We start from the raw sequence: 17,350 nt of genomic DNA, 5'->3' as shown, positions 1-17,350 counted from the left end.
AAACTGTATCACAGTATGGTATGGCAGCTGTAGCTACTATGACCGGAAAGCCCTGCAGCGGGTAGTCAAAACTGCCCAACGCATTACCGGCACCCGGCTACCGACCATAGAGCACATATACCAGAAACGCTGTCTACGGAGGTCACGGTCCATCATCAAAGACCCTACCCACCCCAGCCACGGTCTGTTCGCCCTCCTGCCATCTGGGAGACGCTACAGATGCATTCGCACCCGAACGACCAGATTTAGGAACAGCTTCTTTCCCAGGGCTGTCATCCTACTGAACTCCACAAATAAACTCTAAAGCCTGCACATCTGCCAATGCACTTTATTATGGTTATGTTTATGTTAATGTATTACAAGCCAAATGTATGTTGAATGTTTAAATGTCTTAATCTAAATGTACACTCTCGGGAGCCACAAGCCTACATTTCGTTATACTGCACTTGTGCACTAACAATGACAATAAAAGTTGATTTGATTTGATTTGATGACATCCCTATCTCTTTAACCTCCTCCAGCCCCACAACCCCCTCCCAGATCTCTGCGCTCCTCCAATTCCGGCCTCTTGCGCATCTCCCCAATTTCCATCACTCCGCCATTGGCGACCGCGTCAGGGCCCTCCGAGCTCTGGAATTCCCTCCCTAAACCTCTCCTCCTTTAAGACGCTCCTTAAAACCGACCTCTTTGACCCAAGCTTTTGGTCACCTGTCCCTAATATCTCCTTATGTGGTTTGGGGTCAGATTCTGTCCGATTTACGCTCCTGTGAAGCGCCGCGGGACGTTTTACTACGTTAAAGGCGCTGGAGAAAGGCAGGTTGTTGCTGTTGAGAATGACTTACTTTAGGTTTGAAGGCGATGATCTTTAGGATCATCTCCACTGTGAAGAGGCCAGTGAAGACCATGTTCAATATATCCATGGTGTAGCTAAACAGATCAGATTGCTCATAGTGCTGAAACACAAAATGGAGTCACCATTAACAAAGCTTAACCACCCTTCGCTACTCTGATAGGCTCGAGGACCTTGATCGGTTTGCCTCAGAGCCGTGTCGAGGTCCAGAGCAGAGCTAGGTGACAATGTAGGCTTTCTCCCCCCTTAAGAAATATATCCAACTCCTTCTTGAATATATTTAATGAATTGGCCTCTACTGCCTTCTGTGGTAGAGAATTCCACAGGTTCACCACTCTCTGGGTGAAGAAATTCCTCCTCATCTCTGTCCTAAATGGCTTACCCCTTATCTTTAGACTGTGACCCCTGGTTCTGGACTCCCCCGCCATCGGGAACATCCTTCCTGCATCTAGTCTGTCCAGTCCTGTCAGAATTATATAAGTTTCAATGAGATCCCCTCTCATTCTTCTAAACTCCAGCGAGTATAAGCCCAATCGATCCAATCTCTCCTCATACGTCATTCCTGCCATCCCAGGTATCAGCCTGGTGAATCTTCGCTGCACTCCCTCCATGGCAAGAACAACCTTCCTCAGATAAGGTGACCAAAATTGCACACAATACTCAAGAAAACTACTAGGCACTCGGTCTAAGCGTTAAACAAAGCTTTAAATCAATTGTTGTACAACATGGAGGTCTAGTTGTCTCCTTCACTAGTTCCTGTTAAATGAGGAAGGATAGGAGGAGGCTCGAGTGAGGCATAAACGCCGGTATGGACTGGTTGGGCCAAATGGCCTGTTTCTGTGCTGCACGCTACATATTACATTGAGCGTACAGCACAGAAACAGGCCATTCGGCCCCTCTGCTCCGTGCCGGTGTTCCTGCTCCACACCAGCCTCCTCCCACCCCCTCTTCATCTCCCCCCATCACCATATCCTTCTATTCCTTTCTCCCTCATGTGTTTATCCAGCTTCCCCCTTAAATGCATCGACGCTATTCGCCTCGACCACTCCCTGTGGTAGCGAGTTCCACATTCTCACCACTCTCTCGGTGAAGGGTGGACAGAGAGAAACTGGTTTGGGGGGGGGGGGGGCGGGGGGGAGTCGAGAAAAAGGCAACATAACCTGAAGGGTCCCAACTCCAGAACTCGAGCCCCATAATGCAGGCTCAACACTCCCCCTGTGCCGTTACTGAGGGAGTGCCGCACTGTCGGAGGGTCAGTACTGAGGGAGCGCCACACTGTCGGAGGGGCGGAACTGAGGGAGCGCCGCACTGTCGGAGGGTCAGTACTGAGGGAGCGCCACACTGTCGGAGGGGCAGAACTGAGGGAGCGCCGCACTGTCGGAGGGGCAGTACCGAGGGAACGCCGCACGGTCGGAGGGGCAGTACTGAGGGAGCGCCGCACTGTCGGCGGGGCGGTACTGAGGGAGCGCCGCACTGTCGGAGGAGCTGTACTGAGGGAGCGCCGCACTGTCGGAGGGGCGGTACTGAGGGAGCGCCGCACTGTCGGAGGGTCAGTACTGAGGGAGCGCCACACTGTCGGAGGGGCGGAACTGAGGGAGCGCCGCACTGTCGGAGGGTCAGTACTGAGGGAGCGCCACACTGTCGGAGGGGCAGAACTGAGGGAGCGCCGCACTGTCGGAGGGGCAGAACTGAGGGAGCGCCGCACTGTCGGAGGGGCAGTACCGAGGGAACGCCGCACGGTCGGAGGGGCAGTACTGAGGGAGCGCCGCACTGTCGGCGGGGCGGTACTGAGGGAGCGCCGCACTGTCGGAGGAGCTGTACTGAGGGAGCGCCGCACTGTCGGAGGGGCGGTACTGAGGGAGTGCCGCACTGTCAGAGGGGCGGTACTGAGGGAGCGCCGCAATATTGGAGAGGCAGTACTGAGGGAGCGCCGCACGGTCGGAGGAATGGTACTGAGGGAGTGCCGCACTGTCGGAGGGGCGGTACTGAGGGAGCGTCACACTGTCAGAGGGGCGGTACTGAGGGAGCGTCACACTGTCGGAGGGGCAGTACTGAGGGAGCGCCGCACTGTCGGAGGGGCGGTACTGAGGGAGCACCGCACTGTCGGGGGGGCGGTACTGAGGGAGCGCCGCACTGTCGGAGGGGCGGTACTGAGGGAGCGCCGCACTGTCGGGGGGGCGGTACTGAGGGAGCGCCGCACTGTCGGAGGGGCGGTACTGAGGGAGCACCGCAATATTGTAGGGGCAGTACTGAGGGAGCGCCGCACGGTCGGAGGAATGGTACTGAGGGAGTGCCGCACTGTCGGAGGGGCAGTACTGAGGGAGCGTCACACTGTCGGAGGGGCAGTACTGAGGGAGCACCGCACTGTCGGAGGGGCAGTACTGAGGGAGCGCCTCACCGTCAGAGGGGCAGTGCTGCGGGAGCGCCGCACTGTCGGAGGGGCGGTACTGAGGGAGCGCCGCACTGTCGGAGGGGCGGTACTGAGGGAGCGCCGCACTGTCGGAGGGGCGGTACTGAGGGAGCGCCGCACTGTCGGGGGGGCGGTACTGAGGGAGCGCCGCACTGTCGGAGGGGCGGTACTGAGGGAGCACCGCAATATTGTAGGGGCAGTACTGAGGGAGCGCCGCACGGTCGGAGGAATGGTACTGAGGGAGTGCCGCACTGTCGGAGGGGCAGTACTGAGGGAGCGTCACACTGTCGGAGGGGCAGTACTGAGGGAGCGCCGCACTGTCGGAGGGGCAGTACTGAGGGAGCGCCTCACCGTCAGAGGGGCAGTGCTGCGGGAGCGCCGCACTGTCGGAGGGGCGGTACTGAGGGAGCGCCGCACTGTCGGAGGGGCGGTACTGAGGGAGCGCCGCACTGTCGGAGGGGCGGTACGGAGGGAGCGCCGCATGGTCAGAGGGGCAGTACTGAGGGAGAGCTGCATGGTCAGAGGGGCAGTACTGAGGGAGCACCGCACTGTCGGAGGTGCCGTCTTTCGGGATGAGCCGTTAAACCCGAGGCCCCGTCTGCCCTCTCAGGTGGATGTAAAAGATCCCACGGCCACTATTGGAAGAAGAGCAGGGGGGAGTTCTCCCCGGTGTCCTGGGGCCAATATTTATCCCTCAACCAACATCACTAAAAACAGATGATCTGGTCATTTATCACATTGCTGTTTGTGGCCTTGGACAACGTGGACCACTTTTCATATCTCGGGAGCCTACTGTCAACAAGGGCAGACGTCGACGATGAAGTCCAACACCGCCTTCAGTGTGCCAGTGCAGCCTTCGGTCGCCTGAGGAAGAGAGTGTTTGAAGACCAGGACCTCAAACCCGGCACCAAGCTCATGGTCTACAGAGCAGCAGTGATACCCGCCCTGCTATAAGCCTCAGAGACATGGACCATGTACAGCAGGCACCTCAAAGCACTGGAGAGGTACCACCAACGCTGCCTCCGCAAGATCCTGCAAACCCATTGGCAGGACAGGCGCACCAAAGTCAGTGTGCTCGCTCAGGCCAACATCCCCAGCATCGAAGCTTTGACCGCGCTCGATCAGCTCCGATGGACGGGTCACATTGTCCGCATGCCCGATACGAGACTCCCGAAACAAGCGCTCTACTCGGAGCTCCGGCACGGCAAGAGAGCCCCAGGTGGGCAGAGGAAACGCTTCAAGGACACCCTCAAAGCCTCCTTGGAAAAAGTGCAACATCCCCCACCGACACCTGGGAATCCCTGGCCCAAGACCGCACAAAGTGGAGGAGAAGCATCCGGGAAGGCGCCGAACACCTCGAGTCTCATCGCCGGGAGCAAGCGGAAGCCAAGTGCAAGGAGCGGAAGGAGCGCACGTCAACCCAAGCACCCCACCCACCCGCCCCTTCAACCACCGTCTGCCCCACCTGTGACAGAGACTGTAGGTCCCGCATTGGACTCATCAGTCACCTGAGAACTCATTGTTAGTGTGGAAGCAAGTCATCATCGAGGGACTGCTTCAGAAGTAGTTTGTGGGAGGTAGCTGTGCACAAATTGGCTGCCGAGTTTCCCACATTACAACAGTGACCACACGTCAAAAAAAGTCCTTCATTGGCTGTGAAGCGCCTTGGGACGTCCTGAGCTGGTGAAAGGCGCTGGAGAGATGCCAGTCTTTCGTTTCTTGTCCATGAGGAAGTGACGGTCCAGCCACCCGCCTCCTCCCAGCCCCCTCATGTGGCCGCATCGATTGCCAATCCTGCCTCCGGCAAGCCCGAGGGGGCCGGGAGCCTCGTCTCCGGGGAGTGAACATAGAAACATAGATGATAGGAGCAGGAGTAGGCCATTCGGCCCCTCGAGCCTGCTCCACCATTCAATGAGATCATGGCTGATCATCCAAATTCAGTACCCTGTCCCTGCCTTCTCCCCATATCCCTTGATCACTTTAGCCTTAAGAAATCTATCTAACTCCTTCTTGAATATATTTAATGAATTGGCCTCAACTGCCTTCTGTGGTAGAGAATTCCACAGGTTCACCACTCTCTGGGTGAAGAAATTCCTCCTCATCTCAGTCCTAAATGGCTTACCCCTTATCCTTAGACTGTGACCCCTGGTTCTGGACTCCCCGGCCATCGGGAACATCCTCCCTGCATCTAGTCTGTCTAGTCCTGTTAGAATTTTATAATGAGATCCCCTCTCATTCTTCTAAACTCCAGCGAGTATAAGCCTAATCGACCCAATCTCTCCTCATACGTCATTCCTGCCATCCCAGGTATCAGTCTGGTGAATCTTCGCTGAACTCCTTCCATGGCAAGAACATCCTTCCTCAGATAAGGCGACCAAAACTGCACACAATACTCAAGATGTGGTCTCACCAAGGCCCTGTACAACTGCAGCAAGACATCCTTGCTCCTGTACTCGAATCCTCTCACTATGAAGGCCAACATACCATTTGCCTTCTTAACCGCCTGCTGCACCTGCATGCTTACCTTCAGCGACTGGTGCACAATGACACCCAGGTCTCGTTGCACTTCCCCTTCCCCCAATCTATTGCCATTCAGATAATAATCTGCCTTCCTGTTTTTGCCACCAAAGTGGATAACCTCGCATTTATCCACGTTATATTGCATCTGCCATGCTTCTGCCCAATCACCCAACCTGTCCAAATCATACTGGAGTTTCTCGGCATCCTCCTCACAGCACACACGCCCACCCAGCTTTGTGTCGTCTGCAAATTTGGAGATATTACATCTAGTTCCCTCGTCTAGATCATTAATATATATTGTGAATAGCTGGGGTCCAAGCACCGATCCCTGCGGTACCCCACTAGTCACTGCCTGCCAATTGGAAAAAGACCCGTTTATTCCAACTCTTTGCTTTCTGTCTGCCAACCAGTTCTCTATCCTCTGCGGGCTTACCTGCACAGCGAGGGTGATGGTGTTGAGCAGGATCAGGACGAACATGATGTACTCGAAGCCCGTGCTGTTGACCATGTACCACACCTTGTACTGGTAGCGGTTCTTGGGGATGTAAAAGCGCAGAGGCTGAGCTTTCATCGCATACTCCACACACTGCCTCTGTACGGCGGGGGGAGAGAGAGAGAGAACGGTTATCAAAGCTCAGCGCAGGACCAGAGCTCGCGACTCAATTGAGGCGATGCCGCCCTAGTGGAATTTCTCCCTCCCCAAGGTCCGGGGGGTTGGCTCTCACCTGGTTCTTGTCCAGCTCGCAGTTCTGGTACTCCTTCTCGCCCTGCTCACGGAAAGTGATGATGACGAATCCCACAAAGATGTTCATCATGAAGAACGCGATGATGATGATGTAGACGATGAAGAAGATGGAGATTTCCACCCGGTAGTTGTAGATGGGGCCCTCGTTCTCCGAGTTGGCGTCGATCGCTTTGTACAGGAGGCTGCGCACGCACCCCCGCACACACGTGAGATCGCACACGCACACACATGCAGAGAGCATGACGCACGCACACATGCGGAGAGCATGACACACGCACACAGAGCATGACATACGCACACACATGCAGAGAGCGTGACACACGCACACACATGCCGAGAGCGTGGCGCACGCACACACATGCAGAGAGTGTGACGCACGCACAAACATGCAGAGAGCGTGACGCACGCACACACATGCAGAGAGCGTGACGCACGCACACACATGCCGAGAGCGTGACGCACGCACACACATGCCGAGAGCGTGGCGCACGCACACACATGCCGAGAGCGTGGCGCACGCACACACATGCCGAGAGCGTGGCGCACACACATGCCGAGAGCGTGGCGCACGCACACACATGCCGAGAGCGTGACGCACGTACACACATGCAGAGAGCATGACACATGTACACAGAATAACACACATATGCACATGCGCACAGGCACAAAAAAAAAGATTGTTTAATCAAATTAAAACTGTCTTCCCCAAAAACGACAATACTTAATAACGGGATTGCTAGAAATATGAACTGACCGGGAACTCCAATGAAGGATTCAGCTCGATCCAGCATTTCCTACGGGATAACGTTACAGAGCAACTCTTGGTCAGAGTGGGATATACACGGGATAACGCCACACGTGGCCCCCACCCCCCGCCGCACCAGCACAAAATGGCTCCCACCACAACCCAGCACAAAATGGCTCCCACCGCAACCCAGCACAAAATGGCTCCCACTGCACCCCAGCACAAAATGGCTCCCGCCGTAACCCAGCACAAAATGGCTCCCACCGCAACCCAGCATAATATGGCTCCCGCCGTAACCCAGCACAAAATGGCTGCCACCGCTACCCAGCACAAAATGGCTCCCGCCGCAACCCAGCACAAAATGGCTCCCCCATCGCACCCAGCACAAAATAGCTCCCGCCGCAACACAGCACAAAATGGCTCCCGCCGCGTGTCGACAGAGAAAGACAAAGATGCAAAGAGAGGCGCAGAAAGAGATAGACATGCAGAGACGGAGGGATGTACAGAGCGATGACAAGCGAATCAGAGAACGAGAGGGAGAATGAGGGAGGGGGAAACATTTTTAAAAAAGGGGAGAGAGACAGATCAGCCGAGAACTCGAACCAACGAGCGAGAGAGAGGGAGAGTGAGAGAGAGCGAGGAATAGCACAGCGCGAGACTGCGTGGAGAGAACGCGGCACTTACGCGGGCCAGCCCTCGAAAGTGGAGACGGTGAAGAGCGCCATCATCCCGGCCAGGACGTTATCGAAGGTGAAGTCGTTGTTATGCCAGATACGCTGGCGCACCATGGGCTGGGTGACGTCGCCCTCCTTGAACACGATGAAGGTCCCCCTGAAGGAGCAGAGCGAGAGGCGGTGAGAAGCGCGCCGCATCCCTTGCCGCGCGTTTGCAACGCGTGGAGGTTGCAATCAGGCATTTATCCAGTGCCTTTAACGTGGATAAATGTGAGGTTATCCACTTTGGTGTCAAAAACAGGAAGGCAGATTATTATCTGAACGGCAATAGATTGGGAGAAGGGGAAGTGCAACGAGACCTGGGTGTCCTTGTGCACCAGTCGCTGAAGGTAAGCATGCAGGTGCAGCAGGCGGTTAAGAAGGCAAATGGTATGTTGGCCTTCGTAGCGAGAGGATTCGAGTACAGGAGCAAGGATGTCTTGCTGCAGTTGTACAGGGCCTTGGTGAGACCACACCTTGAGCATTGTGTGCAGTTTTGGTCGCCTTATCTGAGGAAGGATGTTCTTGCCATGGAGGGAGTGCAGCGAAGATTCACCAGGCTGATACCTGGGATGGCAGGAATGACGTATGAGGAGAGATTGGGTTGATTGGGCTTGTACTCGCTGGAGTTTAGAAGAATGAGAGGGGATCTCATCGAAACTTATAAAATTCTAACAGGACTAGATAGACTAGATGCAGGAAGGATGTTCCCGATGGCGGGGGAGTCCAGAACCAGGGGTCACAGTCTAAGGATAAGGGGTAAGCCATTTAGGACAGAGATGAGGAGGAATTTCTTCACCCAGAGAGTGGTGAACCTGTGGAATTCTCTACCACAGAAGGCAGTTGAGGCTAATTCATTAAATATATTCAAGAAGGAGTTAGATATATTTCTTAAGGCTAAAGGGATCAAGGGACATGGAGAGAAAGCAGGGACAGGGTACTGAATTTGGATGATCAGCCATGATCGCATTGAATGGCGGAGCGGGCTAGAGGGGCCGAATGGCCTCCTCCTGCTCCTATCTTCTATGTTTCTATGTAAAATGTTCCCAAGGGCGCGTCACGGGAACGTAAATCAAACAACATTTGACACCTGTTATAAATCTCATCATGAAGAAACGACTCATGAAATAACGCTGGAGGGCCAGCTGGTGGCGGCATCCAAGGAGTATAAATACTCAGGCGTCGGCCCCAGCTTGCCCAGGGTCATTTTGTAAGACAAGGAACGAGTGAAGTACAACTAGACCTCCATGTTCTGAAACAAGTTGATTAAAGCCTTGCTTTACACTCAATCCAAGTGCGGAGTGAGTTTTATCACGTCAACACCGAAATAACAACAGAAAACGCCGGAAAAACTCAACAGGCCGGGGCAGCATCGGTGGAGAGAGAAACAGCGTCAACGTTTCAGATCGATGACCTTTCATCAGAACTGGGAAAAAAGCAGGAAATGGAAAGCAAGTTTAGGGGCTGGGACAAGGGGGAGGGGAATGAAAGAACAAAAGGGAAGGTCAGAGATAGGATAGAAAGGAGGGGAGATTAAGAGCCATTGAGAGAAATTCAAGGCAAGGAAAAGGCTCGGCCCCTATCACATATAATATAGTAATAATAATAATAATCAACTTTATTGTCATTGTTAGTGCAAAAGTGCAGTACAACGAAATGTAGGCTTGCGGCTCCTGAGAGTGTACATTTAGATTAAGACATTTAAACATTCAACATACATTTGGCTTGTAATACATTAACATAAACATAACCATAATAAAGTGCATTGGCAGATGTGCAGGCTTTAGAGTTTATTTGTGGAGTTCAGTAGGATGACAGCCCTGGGAAAGAGGCTGTTCCTAAATCTGGTCGTACGGGTGCGAATGCATCTGTAGCGTCTCCCAGATGGCAGGAGGGCGAACAGACTGTGGCTGGGGTGGGTAGGGTCTTTGATGATGGACCGTGACCTCCGTTAACAGCGTTTCTGGTATATGTGCTCTATGGTCGGTAGCCGGGTGCCGGTAATGCGTTGGGCAGTTTTGACTACCCGCTGCAGGGCTTTCCGGTCATAGTAGCTACAGCTGCCATACCATACTGTGATACAGTTTGTCAGGATGCTCTCTATAGTGCAGCGGTAAAAGTTAGAGAGGATCAGGGGTGACAGGTTACATCCCTTCAGCCTCCTTAGGAAATATAGGCGCTGCTGGGCCTTCTTCACCAGAGAGGAGGTGTTGAGGGACCAGGAGAGGTCTTCCGTGATGTGGACTCCGAGGAACTTAAAGCTGTCCACCCTTTCCACCACAGCCCCATTGATGTGGATGATATATATCTTTTTTTTTTATCCACACTTTTTGTTTTTCCTTCTCTCCCTTCAGCGGTCCTTCATTCCACCAGCGCAATTCACACCCCATCTAGAGCCATCCTTTATTCCTCAACCTGTCCCGTTACCGCCTCCTCTCGCCTTGAATATCTCTTAATGTCTCTCAATGTCTCTTCATCTCTCCTGCTTTCTATCCGATCACTGACCTTCCCTTTTGTTCTTTCATCCCCTCCCCCTTTTCCCAGCCCCTAAACTTCCTTTCCATTTCCTGCTTTTGTTCCAGTTCTGACGAAAGGTCATCGACCTGAAACGTTAACTGTTTCTCTCTCCACCAATGCTGCTCTCTGGCCTGCTGAGTATTTCCAGCGTTTTCTGTTGCTGTTTCAGATTTCCACCATCCGCAGTATTTTGCTATAAAATTCGACCCCGAGCCACATGAGCAGATATTAGGGCAGGTGACCAAAAGCTGGGTCAAAGAGGTCGGTTTTAAGCAGCGTCTTAAAGGAGCAGAGAGAGAGGCGGAGAGGTTTAGGGAGGGAATTGCAGAGCTCGGGGGCCCTGGCGCGGTCGCCAATGGCGGAGTGATGGAAATCGGGGAGATGAGCGAGAGGCCAGAATTGGAGGAGCGCAGAGATCTTGGAGGGTTGTAGGGGCTGGAGGAGGTTACAGAGATAGGGAGGGTTGTAGGGGGCTGGAGGAGGTTACAGAGATAGGGAGGGTTGTAGGGGCTGGAGGAGGTTACAGAGATAGGGAGGGTTGTAGGGGCTGGAGGAGGTTACAGAGATAGGGAGGGATGTAGGGGCTGGAGGAGGTTACAGAGATAGGGAGGGTTGTAGAGGGCTGGAGGAGGTTACAGAGATAGGGAGGGTTGTAGGGGCTGGAGGAGGTTCCAGAGATAGGGAGGGTTGTAGGGCTGGAGGAGGGTACAGAGATAGGGAGGGTTGTAGGGGGCTGGAGGAGGTTACAGAGATAGGGAGGGTTGTAGGGGGCTGGAGGAGGTTACAGAGATAGGGAGGGTTGTAGGGGGCTGGAGGAGGTTACAGAGATAGGGAGGGTTGTAGGGGCTGGAGGGGGCTACAGAGATAGGGAGGGTTGTAGAGCTGGAGGAGGTTACAGAGATAGGGAGGGTTGTCGGGGCTGGAGGAGGTTACAGAGATAGGGAGGGTTGTAGGGGCTGGAGGAGGTTACAGAGATAGGGAGAGGGGTGTAGCAGCTGGAGGAGGTTACAGAGATAGGGAGGGTTGTAGGGGGCTGGAGGAGGTTACAGAGATAGGGAGGGTTGTAGGGGGCTGGAGGAGGTTACAGAGATAGGGAGGGTTGTAGGGGGCTGGAGGAGGTTACAGAGATAGGGAGGGTTGTAGGGGGCTGGAGGAGGTTACAGAGATAGGGAGGGTTGTAGGGGCTGGAGGAGGTTACAGAGATAGGGAGGGGTGTAGGGGGCTGGAGGAGGTTATAGAGATAGGGAGGGTTGTGGGGGCTGGAGGAGGTTACAGAGATAGGGAGAGGGGTGTAGGGGCTGGAGGAGGTTACAGAGATAGGGAGGATTGTAGGGGGCTGGAGGAGGTTACAGAGATAGGGAGCGTTGTAGGGGGCTGGAGGAGGTTACAGCGATAGGGAGGGTTGTAGGGGGCTGGAGGAGGTTACAGAGATAGGGAGGGGTGTAGGGGGCTGGAGGAGGTTACAGAGATAGGGAGGGTTGTAGGGGCTGGAGGAGGTTACAGAGATAGGGAGGGTTGTAGGGGCTGGAGGAGGTTACAGAGATAGGGAGGGTTGTACGGGGCTGGAGGAGGTTACAGAGATAGGGAGGGTTGTAGGGGGCTGGAGGAGGTAACAGAGATAGGGAGGAGTGTAGGGGGCTGGAGGAGGTTACAGAGATAGGGAGGAGTGTAGGGGCTGGAGGAGGTTACAGAGATAGGGAGGGCTGTAGGGGGCTGGAGGAGGTTACAGAGATAGGGAGGGTTGTAGGGGGCTGGAGGAGGTTACAGAGATAGGGAGGGTTGTAGGTGCTGGGGGAGGTTACAGAGATAGGGAGGGTTGTAGGGGGCTGGAGGAGGTTACAGAGATAGGGAGGGTTGTCGGGGCTGGAGGAGGTTACAGAGATAGGGAGGGTTGTAGGGGCTGGAGGAGTTTACAGAGATAGGGAGGGTTGTAGGGGCTGGAGGAGGTTACAGAGATAGGGAGGGTTGTAGGGGGCTGGAGGAGGTTACAGAGATAGGGAGGGTTGTAGGGGCTGGAGGAGGTTACAGAGATAGGGAGGGTTGTAGGGGCTGGAGGAGGTTACAGAGATAGGGAGAGGGGTGTAGCGGCTGGAGGAGGTTACAGAGATAGGGAGCGTTGTAGGGGGCTGGAGGAGGTTACAGAGATAGGGAGGGTTGTAGGGGCTGGAGGAGGTTACAGAGATAGGGAGGGTTGTAGGGGGCTGGAGGAGGTTACAGAGATAGGGAGGGCTGTAGGGGGCTGGAGGAGGTTACAGAGATAGGGAGGGAGGGGGGTGAGGAGGCGTGGAGGGATTTTACATTTGAGGACGATAGGCCGGGCATATGGGAATCAAGTGAGTAGAGTTCAGAGGGACAACGGAATATGAAGGATCGATAAGAGTCTCTTTCAAGTCAACTTCTCTTTGTTGTTCGCAGGTCAAGTGAGATTTCAGGTGATAACAATTTTTTTGATCGAGGTCATTGCCGGACCGGGAGACAATGTAGCTCAGCGAGCACAGGAGCTGGGAGTAATGGGGGAACGGGACTCGGTGCAAGTTTTAAAAGGAGGAGAGAGAGAGGCGGAGAGGTTTAGGGAGGGAATTCCCAGAGCTCGGGGGAGTCCTGGCGCGGTCGCCAATGGCGGAGCGATGGAAATCGGGGGGATGTGCGAGAGGCCGGAATCAGACAAGCGCACTGTGCCTTCTCTGTCGGACTCTGTCACTCCCAGGGGGGTACCGCAGTGGGTTCTGTTACTGGACCAGTGAGAAGGGGGGCTCTAATCTCACCGCGGCACTTTGAGAATCTGAATTCAGTCTTAAAAATCTGGGGGGAAAAAGCTGTCACCAGCAAAAGAAGCCATGAAGATGTCGGATTGTCGTAAAAACCCAACGGGTTCACTAATGTCCCTTTAGGAAAAGAACCCCGCCGTCCTTACCCGCTCTGGGCCTCCAAATGTGGTTGGCTATTAAACACTATGTGAAGTGGGCACTCAGTCGGGAGCACCGCACTGTCGGAGGGGCGGTACTGAGGGAGCACCGCACTGTCGGAGGGGCGGTACTGAGGGAGCACCGCACTGTCGGAGGGGCGGTACTGAGGGAGCACCGCACTGTCGGAGGGGCGGTACTGAGGGAGTGCCGCACTGTCGGAGGGGCGGTACTGAGGGAGTGCCGCACTGTCGGAGGGGCAGTACTGAGGGAGTGCCGCACTGTCGGAGGGGCGGTACTGAGGGAGTGCCGCACTGTCGGAGGGGCGGTACTGAGGGAGCGCCGCACTGTCGGAGGGGCGGTACTGAGGGAGCACCGCACTGTCGGAGGGGCGGTACTGAGGGAGCGCCGCACTGTCGGAGGGGCGGTACTGAGGGAGCACCGCACTGTCGGAGCGGCGGTACTGAGGGAGCACCGCACTGTCGGAGGGGCGGTACTGAGGGAGCACCGCACTGTCGGAGGGGCGGTACTGAGGGAGCGCCGCACTGTCGGAGAGGCGGTACTGAGGGAGTGCCGCACTGTCGGAGGGGCAGTACTGAGGGAGCACCGCACTGTTGGAGCGGTGGTACTGAGGGAGCGCCGCACTGTCGGAGGCGCGGTACTGAGGGAGCGCCGCACTGTCGGAGGGGCAGTACTGAGGGAGCGCCGCACTGTCGGAGGGGCAGTACTGAGGGAGCGCCGCACTGTCGGAGCGGTGGTACTGAGGGAGCGCCGCACTGTCGGAGGGGCGGTACTGAGGGAGCGCCGCACTGTCGGAGGGGCAGTACTGAGGGAGCGCCGCACTGTCGGAGCGGCAGTACTGAGGGAGCGCCGCACTGTCGGAGGGTCAGTACTGAGGGGGCGCCGCACTGTTGGAGCGGTGGTACTGAGGGAGCGCCGCACTGTCGGAGGGGCAGTACTGAGGGAGCGCCGCACTGTCGGAGCGGCAGTACTGAGGGAGCGCCGCACTGTCGGAGCGGCGGTACTGAGGGAGCGCCGCACTGTCGGAGCGGTGGTACTGAGGGAGCGCCGCACTGTCGGAGGGGCAGTACTGAGGGAGCGCCGCACTGTCGGAGGGTCAGTACTGAGGGAGCGCCGCACTGTCGGAGGGGTGGTTCTGAGGGAGGGCCGCACTGTCAGAGGGGCAGTACTGAGGGAGCGCCGCATTGTCAGAGGGGCGGTACTGAGGGAGCGCTGCACTGTCGGAGGGGCAGTACTGAGGGAGCGCTGCACTGTCGGAGGGGCAGTACTGAGGGAGCGCCGCACTGTTGGAGGGGCAGTACTGATGGAGCGCCGCACTGTCGGAGGGGCAGTACTGAGGGAGCGCCGCACTGTCGGAGCGGCAGTACTGAGGGAGCGCCGCACTGTCGGAGCGGCAGTACTGAGGGAGCGCCGCACTGTCGGAGGGGTGGTTCTGAGGGAGGGCCGCACTGTCAGAGGGGCGGTACTGAGGGAGCGCTGCACTGTCAGAGGGTCAGTACTGAGGGAGCGCCGCACTGTCGGAGGGGCAGTACTGAGGGAGCGCCGCACTGTCGGAGGGCAAGTACTGAGGGAGCGCCGCACTGTCGGAGGGGCGGTACTGAGGGAACGCCGCACTGTCGGAGGGGCAGTACTGAGGGGGCGCCGCACTGTCGGAGGAGCGGTACTGAGGGAGCGCCGCACTGTCGGAGGGGCAGTACTGAGGGAGCGCCGCACTGTCAGAGCGGAGGTACTGAGGGAGCGCCGCACTGTCGGAGGGGCAGTACTGAGGGAGCGCCGCACTGTCGGAGTAGCGGCACTGAGGGAGCACTGCACTGTCGGAGGGGCGGTGCTGAGGGAGCACCGCACTGTCGGAGGGGCGATACTGAGGGAGCACCGCACTGTCGGAGGGGCAGTACTGAGGGAGCGCCGCACTGTCGGAGGGCAAGTACTGAGGGAGCACCGCACTGTCGGAGGGGCGGTACTGAGGGAGCGCCGCACTGTCGGAGGGGCAGTACTGAGGGAGCGCCGCACTGTCGGAGGGGCAGTACTGAGGGAGCGCCGCACTGTTGGAGGAGCGGTACTGAGGGAGCGCCGCACTGTCGGAGGGGCAGTACTGAGGGAGCGCCGCTCTGTCGGAGTAGCGGCACTGAGGGAGCGCTGCACTGTCGGAGGGGCGGTACTGAGGGAGCACCGCACTGTAGGAGGGGCGATACTGAGGGCGCGCCGCACTGTCGGAGGGGCGATACGGAGGGCGCGCCGCACTGTCGGAGGGGCGGTACTGAGGGAGCGCCGCACTGTCGGAGGGGCGATACTGAGGGAGCGCCGTACTGTCGGAGGGGCGATACTGAGGGAGCCCCGCACTGTCGGAGGGGCGGAACTGAGGGAGTGCCGCACTGCCGGAGGGGCAGTACTGAGGGTGCGCCGCACTGTCGGAGGGGCGGTACTGAGGGAGCGCCGCACTGTCGGAGGAGCAGTACTGAGGGAGCGCCGCGCTGTGGGAGGGGCAGTACTGAGGGAGCGCTGCGCTGTGGGAGGGGCAGTACTGAGGGAGCGCCGCACTGTCGGAGGGGCGGTACTGAGGGAGCGCCGCACTGTCGGAGGGGCGGTACTGAGGGAGTGCCGCACTGTCGGAGGGGCGGTACTGAGGGAGCGCCGCACTGTCGGAGGGGCGATACTGAGGGAGTGCCGCACTGCCGGAGGGGCAGTACTGAGGGTGCGCCGCACTGTCGGAGGGGCGGTACTGAGGGAGCACCGCACTGTCGGAGGAGCAGTACTGAGGGAGCGCCGCGCTGTGGGAGGGGCAGTACTGAGGGAGCGCCGCGCTGTGGGAGGGGCAGTACTGAGGGAGCGCCGCACTGTCGGAGGGGCGCTACTGAGGGAGCGCCGCACTGTCGGAGGGGCGGTACTGAGGGAGCGCCGCACTGTCGGAGGGACGGTACTGAGGGAGCGCCGCACTGTCGGAGGGGCGGTACTGAGGGAGCGCCGCACTGTCGGAGGGGCGGTACTGAGGGAGCGCCGCGCTGTGGGAGGGGCAGTACTGAGGGAGCGCCGCACTGTCGGAGGGGCGGTACTGAGGGAGTGCCGCACTGTCGGAGGGGCGGTACTGAGGGAGCGCCGCACTGTCGGAGGGGCAGTACTGAGGGAGCGCCGCACTGTCGGAGGGGCGGTACTGAGGGAGTGCCGCACTGTCGGAGGGGCGGTACTGAGGGAGCGCCGCACTGTCGGAGGGGGAGTACTGAGGGAACGCCGCACTGTCGGACGGGCGGTACTGAGGGAACGCCGTCTGCCCTCTCAGGTGGATGTAAAAGATCCCACGGCCACTATTGGAAGAAGAGCAGCGGGGAGTTCTCCCCGGTGTCCTGGGGCCCAATATTTATCTCTCAACCACATCACTAAAAACAGATGATCTGGTCATTATCACATTGTGGCATCTTGCTGTGCCACAGTCTCCCACATAAAAGCACTGGCTGCAATGGGAGGCAGTTTTCTGTAACGCGTTTGCTCCATTACAACAGTGACTGCGCTGCTAAAAAGTCCTTCATTGGCTGTGAAGGGCTTTGGGACGTCCTGAGGTGGGGAAATGAGACTTACTTGCATTCATCAGGAGTGTGCTTTGCTTCATCTGTACAACTGTAAAATTTGCCCTGAAATCACAGAATTTAACAAAAGGACATTACAGAATGCAGAGCGTTATCTACAGCTCAGTCCACAGCAAGTGTGTGCTGGACCAGCCGACTCCGGCAGAATTCATAACATAACCCCATTCCCCAGAGTCACGATTTTATCTACACTGTCCCCAACAAACACTCCCAGGGCAGGTACAGCACTGGTTAGATACAGAGTAAAGATCGCTCTACACTGTCCCCAACAAACACTCCCAGGGCAGGAACAGCACGGGTTAGATACAGAGTAAAGCTCCCTCTACACTGTCCCCAACAAACACTCCC

At 57.0% G+C, this 17,350-nt stretch overlaps 1 protein-coding gene across 1 annotated transcript in view; it reads right to left on the bottom strand.

Annotated features, from left to right (window-relative positions):
• LOC147086810 (voltage-dependent L-type calcium channel subunit alpha-1F-like) overlaps positions 1–17,350 on the bottom strand; it is a 160,722-nt gene that overhangs the window by 16,336 nt on the left and 127,036 nt on the right. Inside the window, exons 26-30 of the mRNA XM_085978323.1 lie at positions 16,995–17,047; positions 7,955–8,101; positions 6,506–6,707; positions 6,214–6,372; positions 843–953 (exon numbers count right to left, since the gene is read on the bottom strand). Coding sequence (XP_085834449.1) covers positions 843–953; positions 6,214–6,372; positions 6,506–6,707; positions 7,955–8,101; positions 16,995–17,047 — 672 coding nt within the window. The remainder of the gene's footprint in view (positions 1–842; positions 954–6,213; positions 6,373–6,505; positions 6,708–7,954; positions 8,102–16,994; positions 17,048–17,350) is intronic.

The sequence above is a fragment of the Somniosus microcephalus genome, unplaced genomic scaffold (genome assembly GCF_052327205.1).
Source record: "Somniosus microcephalus isolate GS21.2 unplaced genomic scaffold, FLI_Smic_1.0 unresolved_chr7, whole genome shotgun sequence".
NCBI lineage: Eukaryota > Metazoa > Chordata > Chondrichthyes > Squaliformes > Somniosidae > Somniosus > Somniosus microcephalus.
The sequence above is the reverse complement of the archived record's forward strand: the minus strand, read 5'-3'. Positions and strand labels throughout refer to the sequence as shown.